Source organism: Rhopilema esculentum, chromosome 16, assembly GCF_057945365.1.
Source record: "Rhopilema esculentum isolate cy_ngs chromosome 16, ASM5794536v1, whole genome shotgun sequence".
Classification (NCBI taxonomy): Eukaryota; Metazoa; Cnidaria; class Scyphozoa; order Rhizostomeae; family Rhizostomatidae; genus Rhopilema; species Rhopilema esculentum.
In genome coordinates this window covers 8,531,889-8,551,790 of record NC_142830.1, presented here as the reverse complement: position 1 = coordinate 8,551,790, position 19,902 = coordinate 8,531,889, and the positions used below count along the sequence as shown (strand labels likewise).

At 37.6% G+C, this 19,902-nt stretch overlaps 2 protein-coding genes and 1 long non-coding RNA gene across 3 annotated transcripts; 2 read left to right on the top strand and 1 right to left on the bottom strand.

Annotated features, from left to right (window-relative positions):
* Positions 1 to 5: 5 nt before the first annotated feature.
* LOC135682194 (uncharacterized) lies at positions 6 to 2,208 on the bottom strand. The gene is made up of 2 exons (XR_010515673.2): positions 1,653 to 2,208; positions 6 to 308 (listed from the first exon to the last, which is right to left on the bottom strand). It is a non-coding gene; the product is annotated as an uncharacterized LOC135682194 (long non-coding RNA).
* A 1,687-nt stretch (positions 2,209 to 3,895) lies between these two features.
* LOC135682184 (uncharacterized) lies at positions 3,896 to 12,100 on the top strand. The gene is made up of 2 exons (XM_065196955.2): positions 3,896 to 4,180; positions 8,173 to 12,100. Exons 1-2 carry the CDS (start codon positions 4,123 to 4,125, stop codon positions 11,439 to 11,441), a joined length of 3,327 nt encoding a protein of 1,108 aa, XP_065053027.2. The 5' UTR covers positions 3,896 to 4,122; the 3' UTR covers positions 11,442 to 12,100.
* A 1,356-nt stretch (positions 12,101 to 13,456) lies between these two features.
* LOC135682182 (polypeptide N-acetylgalactosaminyltransferase 5) lies at positions 13,457 to 19,373 on the top strand. Its single transcript, XM_065196952.2, has 9 exons — positions 13,457 to 13,905; positions 14,326 to 14,498; positions 14,910 to 15,312; positions 16,319 to 16,436; positions 16,643 to 16,815; positions 17,225 to 17,381; positions 17,759 to 17,860; positions 18,271 to 18,417; positions 19,233 to 19,373. The coding sequence occupies exons 1-9, from the start codon at positions 13,457 to 13,459 to the stop codon at positions 19,371 to 19,373; spliced, it is 1,863 nt and encodes a 620-aa protein (XP_065053024.2).
* The last annotated feature ends 529 nt before the right edge of the window (positions 19,374 to 19,902 follow it).

Sequence of the window (19,902 nt, the reverse complement as noted above, 5' to 3'; positions counted from 1 at the left end):
AGAGCTTGTTAAGTTTATTTCAAATTGATAATAATGAGAGTCTAATTGCTGCAGCTAACAATTGTCATTCACTGTTTTGTTTATAATTGTGACAATTTCCACAAACAAAATTTCATTCTCCACAACTGCTGTACAAAGTTACATACACATAGTTCACATCAGTTTCCAGAGATATTTTTGTTTCCACCAAATGATTAACATTTACAAAAACAGCATCTTTCAACTTTGCCTTCAAGACTTTGTCTGTCGTGGTAAGTTGTCATACTCTGAGAAATCTTCTTGCTTTACTTGCAAGATCGTGTAGGCATCTAGAAATTAGTCAAGGTAATCCCTGCAGTTTTTAAACAAAAAGGTGTAGTACCATTAAGACTTCCAAAATACCTTGGGATAGCAAGGCCACACAAGTATTTGGCACATTTCTACTTGAACTTTGACAAGGTTGCTTTTTGTGTGATGATAAACTGAGTATGGCTTTTTGGGTAGTGTAAAAGGAATATGGTTTTTTTACTTAGAAATTAACCATTTGACACATGAAAAGTTAAATGTTCCTGGATAGGTGTGGCTGTAACCAGATCTTGAAGAGTAGTCTTGAAACAACCTGTCATGAATCAAATGGTACCAAATTTGTGTTACTTAAACAGAAAAGTAGCTTAGTTGTTTTTTCAATACAATTTACATAAAATTAAGTACTAGACATAACAGCCTTTCATAATATAAAATATTTGGTCAAATTTCTATGTTTTGGTTGAAATTTCCACTGACTCATCAAAGACCTCAAACAATTTATGAAAACATTTTAAGTTTGGCTCTGAAGAACATTTTTACCATTACTTTTCTGTATTTGCATGAGATTTATGCCAAATCAGCTAATCTGCCAACTCTTTGGGATTTTTCTCTTTTCAATAGATTAAAAAGAAAAACAAAAACTAGCAAAATTTCAATTATCCCTTTTATTCAATCATGCCTGCTACAAACTTGATCCAAAAAGTTCCAAAGATGGAAGGACAAATTTGCAACTTTTTCTTCTATTCTATAATGTATCCATTCAGCTTTTCAAATATTTTTTTAACAAACTTTTACAGAGAAGAATCACCAGTTCAATCTAACCTATGGATTTGAAAAGAGCATTAGGAAACTCTGTAAAATCTCCAGATCTTTGATTGCCCTCCAGATTTTGAGCTTAGAAAAGTTGGCAGGTCTGTATCATGGTAAATGGCAGAAGGTGAGGTGTGGTTGGTGAAGAAACAGGGGTGGTATCACAGGGCTTTTGAATGTAAGGATACCCAAAAAATTGCTTCAGAAATATACAGACTGACCTATTTGAGAAATAACTGGAAAACATAAAGGATGAATATCCATGGTACAAAACTTAGATTATCCATCAATAAATATTCCTAAACTTGCGATTCTATTAAAAAAGAATTAATTATGAAGTTTAAGTGCGTTGTATTTCAGTTTTAGGCTATTAAATATAACTCTCCAAGTAAACATTGACAGCCCTGTGGATTTTGTAAGATTTAGGATTTACTACAATGAGATTAAAAAATACTTTGTGAAACGCTAGCTGCCTATCAAATGTGATGGTATTTCGAAGTTGGACTAAAAAATGTAACACGTGACCACACAAAAATAGGACGATATTGAAAAGATACACACTCCTGAAACTGCTGCGACTAGCGATCCTGCTAAGAGCATATTTCGCGTTCGGTATCGACTTAGAACCAACTGTGTTCTAAACGCAAGTCGTTTTGCTTCCTCGGGTGATTGGCTTGGCATTTTTACGGACAGCACCTCACTCGTCACTGATCAAATCGTCTTCGTTTCGCAACAGAATAGAGATTTTGCTGGCCTAAGTAAGAAGTCTCTTGTACATGCAGTCTCGTTTTGACCAGCATGACGCAGTTTCGGTTCCAAGAATTTCTTGCGGAAGCAATGACATGGAAGCGCTAGCGCGGAAAGGTATGCTGTGGTATGCTGTGGATGATTTCCAGTATTTACATAGAGTTGCCATAGGTCGAAAGTTACATTTACAGTAGAAAACACGCTCGCCGCGTAGCTAGCGGGGCATGAGTTGGTCGGTAAATCTTCAGTTGGTCAGCAAAATCCTTAGTTTATCGGTAAAATTGTTTTTCAAATTTTTTTGTCATTTATGTCTTCGTCGGTAAATTTTAATATTGATGGTCCTGCTTTCCCTAGTCCGGGAGGTCAAGCTACACCACTGGGTGTGCCTCTTGCAAGGGGTCTTGGGTTGTTTTTTGTTTAAGTTTTAGGTGCAATGTAAAAAGTATTTCTCTTGATGTAAATCTAACGTGTTTCAGTAGGTTGTAAGTAAACCAATCGTCGGGTCCCGTACTTTCAGGACCTTTATTCCTCGCTTAAAATATTGAGAAATTTCGAAGCGGTTATTGTCAAAATATTAGATATAGATGATGTGTCATTAATATTTTCGGAAAAATCCGTCCATGTCGGAAATTTAAGGGCCCTTCTCACGCTAGAGACCCTAAACCAGCGCCTAACGTGCCCTATGAATGATGCTGCATTGAAAGGGGCTCGTGCGGGGCCAGTATGGATTCCATGGCATCTGCATTCCCGAGCGATTTTTGTAAAATAGTGGGTGCATACCCGAAAGATGGGCATGGTTTGGATGTGCCTCAGATTGGAAAGTTTTTCAAATATGGCAAAATTACTTTTTAAATTTTTCCACAACTGAGATTGGAAAATAATGTGTCATTCTAAATTGCGTGATCCACTTTAGATTAGGGCCGGTAAAAAAATTACAGTGGGGCTGAGGCAAAACTGTAAAAGAAAGGCATCCTTGCGAGCGAAGCGAGCAGAAAATTTGTGTGACCCCTTTCTTTAGATTGACTGCAGAATACGCTGCAGAATATTGTTTGCAGTCGTTTTCTTGCAATTGTTTTAATATTACTTTATTTAAATTGTTTCATTGTAACATTTTACTATTAATTCCATTCTATAAATGGATAACTATCATTCAACTTGAAACGAATAAATTCCATTCCTAAAATGGAATTCCTTTTTTATGAGGTTCAAGGACCTCAGGCAATTTGCCCCCTCCCCCCCTCTCCGTGGCCCTGCTTGTGAAATCATGTTTTTGGCCTTTTTAAACATTACCTTTTTAAGCTGTCCCTTTACTTACCATATCTTTAGGAATTTGAAAAACGGTCACTAATGGTAGTGATAGGTAATTAAGCATAGTTCAATTTTAAATCATGAAATTCCCTGAGATGTAAAATTGATGTAAACAGGAAAAGTGCAGGACAAAATATGCACACACTCAGAATTATTGAGAAATTTGATGCACCCTCAAGTGCAAACACTTATCACAAATGCACTCTTGCACTCCCGGGTAACAGCTTATGCACTCCCGGGTAACAGCTTATGCACTCCCGGGTAACAGCTTATGCACTCCCGGGTAACAGCTTATGCACTCCCGGGTAACAGCTTATGCACTCCCGGGTAACAGCTTATGCACTCCCGGGTAACAGCTTATGCACTCCCGGGTAACAGCTTATGCACTCCCGGGTAACAGCTTATGCACTCCCGGGTAACAGCTTATGCACTCCCGGGTAACAGCTTATGCACTCCCGGGTAACAGCTTATGCACTCCCGGGTAACAGCTTATGCACTCCCGGGTAACAGCTTATGCACTCCCGGGTAACAGCTTATGCACTCCCGGGTAACAGCTTATGCACTCCCGGGTAACAGCTTATGCACTCCCGGGTAACAGCTTATGCACTCCCGGGTAACAGCTTATGCACTCCCGGGTAACAGCTTATGCACTCCCGGGATCTCGTCGAAAACTGCCAAAAAATCCAGACCGGGTGCGGGGGGTAGTGCTTTTGAACGAACAAGAGGCCCTCATGAAAATCTGAAAGAAAAATAGCAAGAAGTAGGAAGGGTTACTTTCGGCATTTACGACAGGGTATGGGTGTCCTAGTTCCCTTAGCCCCCTCCTTCTACAGTAGCACCACCAACCGCTCTTAAAGCAGGAATGAAGCAAGCTAAGCACGTGATATGCCTCCTTGGTTTGAGTTGAGTTGATTATTCCAGGAAGTCAGAAAAAGCGAACAACTGAGAGAATCGTTTTGACGAGTTTGTTAAATGGAGGCTATCGAGTTAGTGCTCTACCTGTCTGTTATAACAAGTTTGCAAATCACAGGTAATTCATTCATTTTCCACTTTTGATATGCACTAGACAGTGGGCTGAAAACCGTGTAGCCAGCCCGAGAGATCTCCAGAGCGGACTTGTCCTGTCTATTTGCATTTCAAGAAAATATTCGCTTGGCGAGCCTTAGACGAACTGTCTTAGAAGATAAGCAGATCCCACCCTGATCAGACGATGATTCGCACTTGACTCCAGACACTTTTATTGAAAAATTTGATAAACATTAGGTACGCTACACCTTACCACAATCTCTTTGTTTCTACAGAAATCCCCGTTGATCCTATCGATACTTTATTGCATTATATTAAAAACGTTCGTCTATTTCGCTGTCGTCTTTGTCCTCTGACAGTTTACCTTGAAGAAAAATGACTGAGATATGACTGTCAAAAAAAATTTATGGTCCTATCCAGGAATAAAATTCTGAAAAGTGATACCTGCCCTTGAATAAGATCCAGGAAACTAACGTTTTGCCTAAACATGATTTTAAGGATAATACATTTCTTGAATTGATATGGAAAGCTAGCCTAATTTCAAATTTGAGCTTCAATAGACTTTTTCCAACTCTATAAAGTTGGCAACACTCTCATTTTCATGACAAATTTGGTCTGCAGTGGAAAGGTATTTTCGATGGGCCTACTTGCGCCAGAAAAAAAGAGATAAATGTATATCTTGTCCAAGAATTTTCAGACGAAAAGGAGGCCCTCTTGGCAGATACAATCCCCACCAGGGTGTATGTTTTACAGTATTCAAAAAGGGGTTGAATCCTAAAATGTTTCAAATTTTGGAATCAGAGAAAGAAATTTCCTAGTAGAAATGAGTTTGGAAGTTTTTTTTTAATTTAGCATGTGTGGAATCATCACTTTTGCAAAATAATCCTTAGAAACAAAAAACAATATAAGGAGCAACAAGCTATGAGGAAATAATCTACAAAGCCTCCCTGCTTGATTATGCTATCTTTTCAAAGAGCCTTCTATGGACACAGATGATTTGGAAAGATTTTGCCATTCCTGAAGATAATTTTGTGAAAATTTGCATCTTCAAGCATTCAATTTTGATGCTTTTCATAAATAACATGGAACCAAGCATTTGTTTTTCAAACAAGGTAATTGAACGAGAATTTTCAAACGATTCAATTTTCGAGAATTCAATTTTTAAACGGGGAACGAGAATCAGTTTTTGAAAAATTGTTTAATATTATAATTTTGGAACACTTTTGAAGATGCATATTGTGCATTTTTTGTCATGAGTGTTTGGAAAGTTTGCAATCAGGGTTGTAAAATTAGGCTCCAAGTGGCTGCCCTTTGCAGATTCCCTAAAAGTAACTCTTTTTTTTTAACTGAATCAATTAGATGAAACTTTAAATCAAGACTAGTTCTTTTAATACATAAAAACTGAGAACATCTTCTTTGGCTTTTTATGTTTTCTTCTTTTTAGCATATTTGTACAGGGTACAATTCAGAAAAAATCCAGCTGCTTCCAATTTGCCCTGCTAAAGCAAAAAGTTATTATAACAGTCCATAAATAAGTTTAGGAATATTTCATAATTTTTTTTCCTTAAAATGCAAAAGAATTTCCAGATCACAAAAGGGAAAGCTTTTATCCTATAAACCCAAGCAATTTCTTGAATGTTTAAACAAAGTTGCTCTCTCTTGTTAATTATTCAACTTGTTCAAAAGCTTATAGCATTTCTGTTTATTTGAAATGAACAAGGGTTTAGTTTATCATATCATTTAGATATGATGGTGCCAGTTCAGGTTTAATTGACTTGTTGAAGTGTTTTTCTGGAGCCCCTGCATCAAGCCTGAGACCAGGAGAAACTTTATTGGGGGGAGGGGGGCTGTTGGTGCCAAGGTCACAAATAGTGGATAAACCCAAGAAGCCTCCTTCCAGCCCCACTGTGGCCTCTGGCCTCCCCCACATGGTTCCCATACATTCATTTCCCATGCAACAACCCCATACTAAACAGCTAAAACTGAAATGTGGCTCAACTAAGCAGCTGTACATTTTATAAAAAGGATCTTTCCCCCAAGGGGGGTACTCCTATTAAGGCCTGACAGGGGGACAGTCTATGTGAGGGTTACCAAATGTCTACCAAATGGTCCAGTTTCGATAATAACACAAAGGCTTAGTTTACCTTGCCATTTATTATAGACAATGAACAAGGTTTTATCTTTCCTGAATCAACAACAGTCAATAGCAAAGAAATTTTTTCGAAAAAAGACCCAGCTTGTACAAAGAAATTGATTCTACCAATGACATAATTTCTGTCCTTATGCTACTATTTGAGGGTTATTGTCAAAAACACCTGAGGGTAATTTTTTAACCTTTTAGCTTTGGCCCTCATTGACCCTGAGTGGACCCCCTATTAGGGCCATAATGGGAGTAGCCCTGCAGGATCTTTTTTGAGGCATTTTCTTGCATATTTCAGCTATACTATACAGGGCCGTCGCTAAGCACTTTCACTTAGGGGGGTGCCAGTCACCAATTTGCCGACAAAATAGGGCGTGGCCTAAGATATTTCAATGTGGGGGTGTGGCATTTTGACGCAATTGATTTTGTTTATCAAAGAGGATGTTCTCGTTAATCAATCATCGCTTCAATTTTCAAGTGACTGTGGGTACTTAGGTTTCGAAGGCCTTGAATCAAAACTGAAAGACGAGGAAATTTTGATCTTTAGATTGCGACCACGCCCTTTAGATTGTCTTAAAATGCATTTCAGAGTCTTTCTTGCAGTAATTTCTTGCAATCGTTTAGAACTTTTAACTATTTTTAGGCATATCTACGTTTCATTGATTTCATTCTTAAAATGGAGTTCTTTACTACTTGGGGCCCCCTCGACCTCAAGGCCCTGAGGCACTTTGCCCCCTTTCCCTGCTTACAGTGGCTTCCAGTACCTCCAGGATCAACATTCAGAGTTTTTCAATAAACTTTTATCCTTCCCTCTAAACCCCAAACTTTAGGTAGAAATTAGGTCGCCCTGGATATTGGACATTAGATTCTAGACTCCAGCTGCCGAAAGGGAGTCATTTGAAGTTTTTGGGGGACATTTGCCCCTCCGTGACACCCATAGCGCTATCTTTTCCTGTTTTGAATTGCTGAGGGATTTTGGGCAATACTTTTAAGTTCACATCCTCATCTTATCCCAACTGTTCGCTAAAGCTATTGCTTTGGGAACTTTGAAAGCAAAACCCGACAAAACTCTACTTTGAAAAAATTTGCCGACAAGAATTTTCTAGAGGGGGGGGGGGGAGTGCACCCCCCGCACCCCCCCCCCACCGCTAGCGACGGCCCTGAATTACTATAGCTTGGGAAACTTAGGATTATATACTTTATTTTAATCCCTCCATGCGAGATTTTTGGCAAATTTGAAATATTTAATATTTCTCACCCATTCAATTTCTTTATGATCAATTCTTATGGTAATGCCAGTGTAGAAAGGCTATATCTGCATAACTTTTGCTTGAAGCCTAACCACACAGCAATTACTGATTAGATCTTTACTAGTAAATGATTTGTTGTAACTATCAGATCAGATCATATATATTATTGTGGAAAAAGATTTTAGTTTAATTAATATATAAAGTGGATTTCAATTTATTTAAAGCAAATGATTGATCGTTGGTGAACAGTTAATTTAAGAGTGATCCCGGACAAGAACCTTGTAGAATAATTACACGTATCAATGTTTTAAATAGCCCAGTCTTACCATTTAAGTTTACTCAACACTGTCTATGAGGTTTTAAGTATGACTGAAATTATTTCAGATCCATCCATTTGATGCTTTTCTTTCAAATATTATTCAGTAGAAGCGAGCTTTTTTAAATCGATGAAGTCTGCAGAATTGTATGTAATAACTGCCAGTGCTTTTAAGGAGGCTTGTAGCAGCAGAGTGAGGTAATTTGTGATCTTAAGATTGGTTATTGTTTGTACTGTACTGTACCCAGATAACTGTTTCTGTAACAGTTGTATTCTTTTAAATGTTTTAGGGCTGAATGCGTACGATATATACGTTTCACACCATGGCTATGATAGCGAAAGCTGTGGAGATTCTCTACAGAATGCATGCTCAAGTGTTCTTCACGCTGTTAATACAAGAAGTAAAGATAATGACAGCGTTTTGATAGACGGCACTTTTTGGGGCACTTCTAGCGCTGTGTATGTGGAAAGCACCGTATTTCTTAATAAGTCACTCAGGTTTAAAGGAATAAGTGGAAAGCCAGCTCTTCAGTGCAACAATTGCAACATCAACTTTGTTATAACAAGCCCACAGCCGTACAGAAAGGATAGAACAGTAGAAGTTTCTTTTGATAACATCTTATTGAATGGTACAAATAGAAAAGGATTATTTACGAAGGTAGTCTCTGTGAAGGATGCATCTGTCAGGTTTTCAAACTGCGAAATTTCGTCCGGACAACCTGGCGTTTATTATCAATGTGAGTACGGGTGTCAGTTAACGGTGGAGAAAACTATCTTTTCCCACAACCGGGAAGGACTGTGTGTGCATGCATTTGGAGAAGGCAGCTCAATTTTGCAAGTATCCATAAGAAACAGTGCTTTTCTAGGGGAAAATGGACGCTCTAAATATGCTTTAAAATACTGTATAGTTGGCACTCATACCGAATGCGCATCAGGTATATATGGAAATCATAATATTGATATACATATTTACAACTCTAGATTCCAATATTTTGAATCTGGAATAAATGTTGGCATCGGAGCTTACGGACGGCTTAATATGACAATATCAGATTGCACATTCAGAAATATTGGAATCTTCCGTGAATCTGATGGTGCTGTCTTTGTAAGTTATCAAGGGGTGGGAGATCCGGACAAGTTCTTGAACTTTGTCGTAAGAAACTCAGTGTTTACAAATAACGCTGCAGCCTCTGGTGCAGGCATAAACCTTTACACTGTTTACCCTTTATCTTTAACCGTACTTGACAGCGTTTTTACAAATAATAAGGCTTCATTGCAAGGTGGAGCTGTATGCAGCTATGGCCCTAATAAAGTGTCAATATACAGATGTAGGCTTGAGTACAATAGTTGTGATCTTCCCAAAGCTTCTGACGTTGTCGAGACAGGCTACGGTGGTGCGTTGGCATTTGTTGGGCCGAAAGACTGCGTTGCAAAGGTCTTTGTGAATAGGAGTACATTTGTTTCAAACACTGCCAGAGCTTTAGGAGGCACGCTCTATTCGAATCTCAGACCATCGGAAATCGAGCTCTCTGAGGTGTCCATTGAATCATCACATTGGCACACTAATCGGGCAGTTGAAGGCGATATGATATACAGTATGTCAAAGATGGCCCTGAAGAATGTAAGCGTGGTGAGCTCTGCTCATGAGACAAATGCTATCTTCATTAACAATGATGTGATCTCCGTTGACCGTTTGACTAAATTTCAATGTCCAATTGGGTTTTTCGTTTCTTTGGCAGCTGTACAGTCTCAAAGCAATGACTCTGCCACGAAAAGTTTTTCTTTATTTTCAATAAAATGCGAGATGTGTTCTTACAATCATTACAGTCTATTTCCGAGCGTGTTTTTCGAGCAAAGGACTAACAATTCAAATTGCCATTTGTGCTCACCTGGCGGAATATGTGCTTCAGGTCTTACGCGACCTAAGAACAACTTTTGGGGTTTTCAGCGACTTGGACTTGGGGGGCAGGGACTTGGAGGGCTTACCTATGTTCAACTACCAATACGGTATGGCTGTCAAGGAAGACAATGCATCAAATATAATTCTTGTGCTCCAAATAGAAGTCATATAATGTGTGCAACATGTGACACTGGCTACAGCGAAAGTATGCTATCTGAAGAATGCATCAAGAACGAAGATTGCAACAAGCGACAGTTCTGGCTGCTCGGTATATTGATTGTCGCCATTTACGTCACATTATTTTTATACAAGTCAGAAATGTTCGCATTTGTCAAAAGAAAGCTTCAAAAAATTCATTCCAGCTTTGGTAGAAATGTTGATAAGGCGCCATCTTCCACTGATGGTTCATACATTGGCTTCAGAAATGATGACCTGGTTGATGTGAACTCCAAAGAGATTACTTTCGATGATAGTGATACCGAGTACGTTTACAGGGATGAAGGTTTAGGAGGAGGATTACTAAAGATTATGTTTTATTTCTACCAGATTGAGTTGATTGTGAATCAGGATGATTATCACATCGAATTGGACTTTTTGCAACAGCTGCCGCGAAGTTTCTTCAACTTCAATGCGGTTGCGTTTCGTGATTCCAGGCTGTGTGCACTGGACGATATGACACCCGTCACGAAGATGTTTATTCGTATCGGGCTTATCTCAATGGTTTTCATCGTTTTAAGCATAATAATTATAATGTCAAGCATATGTAAGCTATCACCATGCAGGAGGTTCAACAGAACAGGGAACATCCTTCATCAAAGAGCCTTGTTTGCTGCTTTCGAGCTGTTTGTCTTGGCATATGGGGCTAATACAACAGCAATATTTAAACTTCTGCACTGCATCGATGTCGACTCTAAAACAAGACTTTTCATACAAGGCAGCATAGAATGCTATACAGTCTGGCAAGTTGCACTTATGTTCCTTGCATTTTTCTGGGTTTTACCTTATTGCTTGTTTGTCTCCTTTCTCCCTAGCTTGTTGCTGCAGAAAAAGACAAAGAAAACCGGAATATTGATCGGCTGCATATTTCCATTACCTTTCCTCTTTTACCTCGTGTTCAAAATGAAAAGGCAAAGTCCGGATGACGAGTCTCAGACAATTAGCGATCCCGTTGTCGAAAGAATTCTAAAGAGTTTGACAGAACCGTTCAGGAAGGTGGGAGGCAAGCGAGAGTTTTTATGGTGGGAAGGTGTCTACATTTTTCGTCGTTTTGTTCTGATTTTAGTGGTTACCTTTGTTCAAAATCAAATCTTGAAATCGTTCCTCTTGCTGGCATTACAAGTGGTATTTCTTTTGCATCACCTATATTGCAAACCTTTCAACAACAAGATTCTAAATTCACTTGAATCTGCATCTCTCTTCACTCTTGTCATTTTCTCGAGTATGAATTCAATTCGTATGCACAATTCTGTAAGTGAATCCAGCAAAGCAGATGTTGATGTCTATCAAGGATTTCTTTGGACAAAACTCATTATTATTCTAGCTATACCATGCATCTTTTGCATTATAATATGCGGAATTCTCCTTCTGTTTCTTTTTAATTTCTTGTTTAAATCTATAAAATACCTTTCAGTTAAAGCATATTTTAGAATAGCTTTTTAGCTTGTCCAAGGAGTCTATGCGTTTCGATTTTAATCATCAATAACTTTTATATAAATAATAATGATAGCAATCATCATCGTCATGATAATAATCATCAACTTCAGCCGTATTAACGCATTTGGTTGTAGACTTTACAAGACTGCATTCAGTTTAGTTCAGTGCATCGAGACTTGCTCAGACAATTCGCTATGTCTGTTTGGTAACACCTTCCGGCATGGGGCCCTTCGCCACTCCTTCCTGCTCGAAGCACAAGATCCTGTTTGCCTTAGATTGAATATACACCTATACGTATTGCCGATTAAACCCAACAGAACTAGATGTATTTACGTTTACACGTACAACAAAACCAATTAACATGGTCTTAGCGTGCATTTGCAGTGTTGTAATAAATTTAGACAGTTTCACTGAAGTGTCGTTAATGATGGTAATGGAGGAAATCTTGGAAACGGAAATGTCTAAAAAAATAAGTACTCGACTTATTACTCAATTCATCCTTGTATAGGAATTTTGGAAACAACATTTTTCCTCCATTCCTATCTGATTTGTTAAAGAGCTTATTCAAAACAATTTTGAGGTCGTGCTAAGTAGTAAAGTATTCATGCGCGCAAGTTGGTTCTAGATTTTATATAATATATTTCTATTTTTTCCGTGAAATCTTCCGTGAAGTATTTTCTATGAAGAATTGACTGCTGGAACACTTTCCACCTGTTAAAATTGTTTGCTAAGCTTCAGTTCATCATACCTGTAGTTTCGAATGAAGTTATTGACAAGAAAATGCACAAACGCTACAAATTTTCAACACAACTGAGCTGGTTGTGCCCTTGTAATCTAACGATCATTGATCGCTTAAGTCGAAATGGTTTGATTCGTTGGGTTTTGGTTGAAATAGGCTTCTTAAATAAACTTTTTCCAGTTTGGAATCAATTGTAAAAGTGAACCCTTTTTACAGATATCCATACCTAATGTTCAAAACTGAAGTTCTTTAATTGTTTGCATCACTATATTTTCCAGATGTTTTGGATGGAATTTTTTAATTGAAATTTTAAAATTGCCTTTAGCAAATCATATGTTTTTTTACAACCAAGAGTCTTGGAAGCCACAACACTTTTTTCACATTTTTGCCAAATAGCAAACTTTTTATGTTAAATAAACTGATGATTTTGAAACTTCTTCCTTCTTGAACATTCAACATCATAAGCCTTAAACATATATTGCTAAAAAGAAAAGAATCGTGGTGATACGTAATTTACTATTGTGATGATGCTATTCAAACCGTTAACCGTTTGTTAATCCTGCATTTCCATATTTTAGTCTCTAATACCCAGGGAATGCAGAACAGCGAAAGAGATCCAAGCTTGTTGATGCTTGGCGTCATTTTCTGATAATGTCTACCTACAGTGCTACACATCTACAACAAATGAGATGCCAGATTAAGTATCGATTTGTAAAAGGTGCATTGAAGGAGACTACTTAGGTTTTTGCTAGAAAGATTTTACACAGCGATTTGCTCTTGAGGTAAGATTGTTTCTATAAGCAGGTTTGATAAAGAAGGATTCAAATGTTTTTAAAATCCAGTGGCACTAGATTGTAATTTATCATGCACGCTGTCTCAAAACATATAATAAATGAAAAAATATTGGTTTGTTAGGCCTGAATCTTATTTTAGCTATGTCTATGGCGAATGAATGTAATAAAAACCGAAACTAGCAGTAAAATGGATCTTTATATGAGTACCCGCACCTTGATATTTATTAAAGTTATTTCGCGACTTTTAATGGCAGTTGATTAAAGAGATTTTAGGAATGCTGGAAGAAGTAGAATCACATTAAAAAATGTTTCCAGCCTAGCGAAGCCAGTACAGATGCTATTAAACACACACTAGCCCAGTTAGATCAAGGATCAGTATTGTTCTGTGATCGACAACATCAAAGCTCAAAGAGCATGAGCATGTCGGGCCTTCCACTGAATCGCCAAAAACCTAATTCCAATGATGTAAGCAGAAAGTTGTTAATACAATGAAACTAAAAGCTAGACGGAAAACTTTAGTACAAGCTTTGATTCTTACATCTCTATTTTGGTTGTCACTGGATGTTCTATTCTTTGTGCACAAGCAGTCAACGAACATCGATCTAGATGTAGTTGTAATCAACAAGGAAAACAATAAAAAGGCGTTACAAACTACAACTGCTGCGTACCTAGGCCAGTCAAGCAAAGTTCATCAGAGAACTAAAGACCTTGATAACCAAGTAAAGTACCAGGTTTTTGATCGATTCCCTGTACAGTTGAGATCAGAGTTGTTCCCTGAGTTGGTGATTCATGGTCTCGGTGACAAAGGACTCAAGGCCGATTTGCCTGATGGGCTTCGAAATATTTCCAAGAAGCTCTTCAACAATCATTCGTTTGATTCTGTGTTAAGTGACCACATGTCGATGAATAGACGACTACCTGATGCACGCGGCAAAGAGTAAGTCAGCATTTAATGTGAGCCTTTCTTTAAATATTATGTATCCATAAATTTCTTAAGATACATATACCACGCCCATATTCATGACATTTGCTCAATGAGATTTTGTAGCTTCCTTTTGCATTTTTTTGTAGATCTATGCTTCAAAATAAATGTCACTTTACCTTGATATTTGATAAGAATAATAATTACTCAGTCTCGATTATTTCCAATTAAGTGCAAAGAAGCAATTCCTATTTCAATGAAGTATATCGTTCTACAAATTGTGTCAATTGCTTAAGACTATTGCGCAACCGGCATGCTTTGCGGTAGCTGTTTTTAGGCGAGAAGAAATAGACTGTATTTGATGTAGTACGATATTAGGAAAAGCATTTCTTTACGTCATTTGCTGAAATTTATACCTTTCTGATTGTCGTCTAGATGCGAGGCGAAACATGCAAGCTATTCTCAAGATCTTCCCACGACAAGTGTAATCATCTGCTTTCACAACGAGGCTTTGTCAGTTTTAGTGAGAACAGTGCACAGCGTTTTACGAAAAACCCCAGCCTATCTGTTATCAGATATCATTCTTGTAGACGATGCAAGTTTGCATGGTAGGTACAAAAGATTAATTTACAGTTTACGATGACAATCATTTTCAGCAGGGTGGAGTTTTCCTTTTAAATTGGTCATTGCCTGATATTTAGCAATGGAAGGTAGGGGAAACAACGCCCTCTTGTTTGAAGAACCTTTGGTTTCATCTTTATAGCCTTAGGACTTATTTAACCTTCTACATTCTTTCTCTCGACTTTTTAATCTTGAACATCGTTTTACTCAGTGGATGTGATATCTAGCCATGCCTACTCACTAAAGTAAGTTTACACTACGCTAAAACTAAACTAAAACCGTATAAAATTACATTCATTTGAATTTTTGTAGACGTTGAAACCCTCAAAAGATTTTCTTGTACTCAATAAGTTGAAAAAAAATTATATAAACCATCTTTTTACTCTGTTGGTTTCTAGACTACACAGGAAAACCATTGGACCATTACGTATCTAAGTTGAATCAGCATCCCCAAGTTCGGAACAAGATCAAAGTGGTCAGAAACAAGCAGCGAGATGGCTTGGTACGATCACGTTTGCGCGGAGCTGCTATGTCCAACGGAGAGGTCCTCACTTTCCTAGATTCTCACTGCGAGGCGACAGATGGCTGGATAGAGCCACTTCTTCAAAGGATCAAAGAGGACCGGAACAATGTAGTGTGCCCAGTGATAGAGGTAATAGATGCCGTTGATTTCTCATACAAAGGTTCAACGCTCAAGGCAGTAACACAAGTAGGAAGCTTTACGTGGGATTTATTTTTTACTTGGAAAGAGCTTTCACCGGAAGAGAGGTCACAGCGGAAAGACGAAACAGAGCCTCTACGGTTTGCAAATTGAGCTTTTTCTTTATGACACAAAATATTTGTAGTTACCAGCAGTGCCAAATCAAACCTTTTCTCAAGACCACTGACTTTGTCAAAGAAAAGAAGGGGGATCCAGGGGCACACACCCAGGAAAAATGTTGCATGCCACGCCCTTCAAGTTACCAGAAATTGGTAACACACCCAAATTTTCTTATAAAAGCAAACTATGTTAGGCTTTTTCATTTTTGCATAAATGTTAGACATCTTAAATCAATACGATAGAATGAGCAGCAAAAATAGTCATAATAAATCATGCCTAAAACAAGTTAAGTTATTATAGTTTCATATAGTTTTTTATGCTTTTCTGGGAATCTTATTTATTCATACGTATTTATTCATACCTTCGATACTCAGACACTACACCACCGGCAACAAGCATCTTGGCAGAATGTCACCCACAGGATAAGCATCTAAATCAAAAGGTCCCAATTTTCCCACCCCTTGATTCTTTTTTCCAACACTAGTGTTTGAATTTCCAAGACCACTATTAGTAGCCAATACCATTCTAAATTAGGCACTGATAAACAGGCCTCTGGTTCGGAAGACTATTCCTCTACAATTTCATTCAGATCACCCCATTCGAATCCATTTTCAGTTGGACCATTATCGAACATACTAATGTGATAGACATCTTTTCACCACTCTCTTTTTTCAGTTTTTCACCATAATCCAACCTATCAAGTGTTCTAATTCTCGTAGTCATGATTTAAGAACCTACTTTAATAATCCAGGGTACCGATTGAACAAAGTTTTTGTATACATGTTGTGATGCTTACAAAGTTTTTGTATACATATGATACTGTTTAAATTCATGGTAAACAAGTAAGCGACACAAGTCTGATGGCTCCTTCAACAATCTATATCGACACCAACAAAAAATGTATCCTTTGCTGCTGGTATCCAATTCTTTTCTCAATGATACATACTTAAGTACACTCGCATTTTACAATTTTGACTTTAATTATAGATCACCAACAATGGCCGGTGGATTGTTTTCGATTGACAGACATTACTTCTACAAAATGGGCTCATATGATACTGAAATGGACATATGGGGAGGTGAAAACTTGGAGATGTCATTCAGGGTAAGTTTACTGATAGCTTTTTGAAGCTGTACCTCGCTAAAGGAAATTTCTCAACTTGGTTCGAAAGAACTTTGCTTAACACAATGCAGCGTATTTAGAAAGCGTTGTTTCGAAGTTGCAAATACAGTATAGAAAAGGTAAAGTAAAATGCAATAGATTATAGCAATGCAATAAACAAACAATTTATTTATCAATTTCTGTTTCAGATATGGATGTGCGGTGGAAATTTGGAGATTGTGCCTTGCTCTCGAGTCGGACACATTTTCCGGAAGGAGAACTCTCCATACAGCTTTCCAAATGGTGTTTCGAAGACATTGGCCAAAAATTTCAACCGACTTGCCGAAGTTTGGATGGATGAATACAAAGAATTGTACTACAGGTCAGTGTCTTATTGAAGCTTCTTTCAAAAAGTCGTTGGTTCAGATCTTATTTGATTATGTGCAGCCTCTAGGCTCGCTTGGAAGCGAAGAAGAAATGTTTTGTGTTGAATGAGTGAAGCCTGGAGCATTGAGCTCAATCGTTGTTGAACATGCTCTTTGATTGTAACAATTGTTCAATCACTGGATAGAAAACTTTTGCTTCTTTTTCAGCCAAGGCAAACATTTTTTCATCAATCAGAGCTCATGTTTTCAAATCAATGACTTGAAATATAATAGCTATTTAACAGGTATAAGTAACAAACATCTTTACTTAATCTGAAGGTAAGACTTATCTACCTTTTGTCATGCATGTCTGTTGCCATTTTTATGGAAAATTTTGTAAATAAACGCAAATTCTCTTCAAAAAAGGCGCAAACCTGATGCGGATAGAAAAGTTGATATTGGTGATATATCTGAACGTAAACGTTTAAGGAAGAGCCTTGGCTGTAAAAGTTTCAAATGGTACCTCGATACGATTCTTCCTGATCTCATTGGCTCAGACCTACAGCCTCCAGCTCACGGAGAGGTGAGAACTCACTGATACCTATGATTGCATTTAGAATTGTTAGGAAACACTGTATCATAGCAACAGCGTAACACAAAGTTGACTTCTTAAAGTGTCTTGGCAACATTAGTCCTTTGCGCGTTGAGAACATAATAGAACCAGCAAAATAGACTCAACAACTGGAGCCCTTGTTATTCTTAAAGCTACTTAAAACAATTTCCAAAATATAACTGACTTTGAACAAGCAAAGCTATCACGTTATGATCAAGTTTTGTGAAAAAACGAAATTGAATTTTATGAACTTAGGTTTAAATCTTTTTTGATCAAACCGTACCAAACATTTCTTGACTAAGGCATACTTATTTACTTTGCGATGATTCGTTCTCTTTTCCTTTCAGATTCGCAATCAAGATGTTGATCGATGCATCGATTCAATGGGTGCAAAGTCTAAAAAATCGAACTTAAAGTTGTACATGTGTCATGGTCTTGGTGGTAATCAGGTAAATTCCAAACACTTATTGAAAACGTTTCCAACTATGCTCTTTTGGCTAGACCATGAAAACATCGCTACTCGGGAAAGCAACAACGGCTCCCCTCCCCATACGCAAAGGGAGATTCGATTCCCGTTGATTGAAAGGCAGTGATTTAAAAGACAGAGGGTGACAAGGGTGTTTCACAACTTGCATAATATTCTTGGTTTTCTTAAAAACACTTAATTATACGACCTACCTCTTGATTATGCTCCAAAACTGAAAGTTCCTATTATATGAGATGGCAGTGAAATTCATTGAAATTCAGTTGACATTACCGTTGTCTTGCTTGTAGGTTATAGAAATATGCCAAAATAATATCTCACTGCTAATTGGGGCTCGTCTAACGTATTTTCAAAGTCTTTATCGTTTCAATTTAGTACTTTGTTCTGAGTAAACGCGGCGAAGTGATATTCAACGACGAAAGCTGCATGGACTACTCACCCAATAACGAAAAGAGTCGAATTCAAATGTGGGAATGTCATGGACTCAAAGGAAACCAACAGTGGAAACATAATCGCGAAAACGTAAGTGCACCCTAAACGCAACATTTAGATTTAACATGTTTCAACAGCAGAGCTTTACAACCTAGCTCGCTCATGAGCTCAACTAAAGAAATAACGATGAAAAAACAAAATTCCTAGTAGTATTCTACAGGGTTTTTCGAGAAAGCTTTTTTCATAGCTGTACTGTTCATTTTACGATATAAATATGGACAACCGGAACGAAACGGACCTTACAAGACTTGTTAGCAAGCTGCTACAATTGTTCATAGGAATCTTCGTCATCATTATGAGGCTCTTTACAGCTTCTAAATCAATATGAAAATTTAATGTTGGGCGACGAAAAAAATTGAACGCAGTATCTCAGTCAGTGTTGCCATGAAACCTGAAAACCCCTCTCTGTTTTCCAGCTCTGCAGGTCTGTGCTTTAGCTTAGCTATCAAGCTTGTAATGACTTTCACCGTTATTAAGAGAAATGTGTAAAATCTTTGGCGATTTGTCAAATTTTCATTACAAGATGCAGAAGTAGCAGTATATCTAATAAAACAGATGTTTTGACATTTATATTCATAGCATTTATAGGTAAGAAATTGTATATTAATCGCAGAAATTGTTACTAATAGCTTTGTAAAGGGGCTCAGGCCCACGATTTTCCCACAAGATAGCATCTTGGATGGTCTTACAGCCAGTAACATTTGTCAAATATCTTACGAAAGCCCGAGCATGCCCCCATAGTTCCATCACTGTATCAGAGCAAATTGAAAATCATATGTTTCAATCAAAAACTTTTCCTTGCATAGCTATAAGTTTTATTGTTGATGCCGTACATTCTCTTTTAGGGTGAAATAGCGCATGTGGTTACAGGGCGATGTCTAGATGTCGATCCATCTGATGGATATTTGATTGCAAGAAAATGTAAAGAGGGAAGTAGAAAAAGTCAAAAATGGAAATTTGGAAAATATGACGAAAAGATCTGGTAAAGAAAAAGATGACTGGGTAGCTCACTATTCACTAGCCTAAAGAAGTAACTTAATCACAAGGATCTAGAACGCTAGTCTCACGAGTTCGGAATTAATCATGAGGACAAGTGGAAAATGTTTAGAAACGCCCTTCCATTGAGAGTTCTTATCCAAACTAAGATTTGACGAGCCTTTCTGCAAGAACTTTCTCAAAATTCTTAAAAAAAATTCCCTATGATTGTTCGCATAGGAATTCAACTTAACTAGGGGTATCAAGTCTAGTTGAACGAATGTAAAAATTTGAAGACTCTTCATTCATAATGCCTCATTAAGTTGTAATTATAGTTTTTGGAAATGAGAGGAAAGTTAACGATATAAAACAGGATTGAATGAGAAAATCTTCACAACAATATGGTCTTGGCTTATGAAAATAGGCAGGAATTCTCGCATAATTCAGCTAGCATGTTTTTTCTTGATCTAGCTATCCAATGTGGTTGTACATGAATACTTATATAATATATCAATTTTTTCTAAAGTAATTCTAAAAAAT

Bases quoted from the DNA above. Each gene is read 5' to 3' on its own strand.
- LOC135682184 (XM_065196955.2), top strand. From the start codon at position 4,123: ATGGAGGCTATCGAGTTAGTGCTCTACCTGTCTGTTATAACAAGTTTG. The intron at 4,181-8,172 runs GTAATTCATTCA...TAAATGTTTTAG, and splicing joins AACAAGTTTGCAAATCACAG to GGCTGAATGCGTACGATATA.
- LOC135682182 (XM_065196952.2), top strand. From the start codon at position 13,457: ATGAAACTAAAAGCTAGACGGAAAACTTTAGTACAAGCTTTGATTCTT. The intron at 13,906-14,325 runs GTAAGTCAGCAT...ATTGTCGTCTAG, and splicing joins CCTGATGCACGCGGCAAAGA to ATGCGAGGCGAAACATGCAA. The intron at 16,437-16,642 runs GTAAGTTTACTG...TTTCTGTTTCAG, and splicing joins ACTTGGAGATGTCATTCAGG to ATATGGATGTGCGGTGGAAA.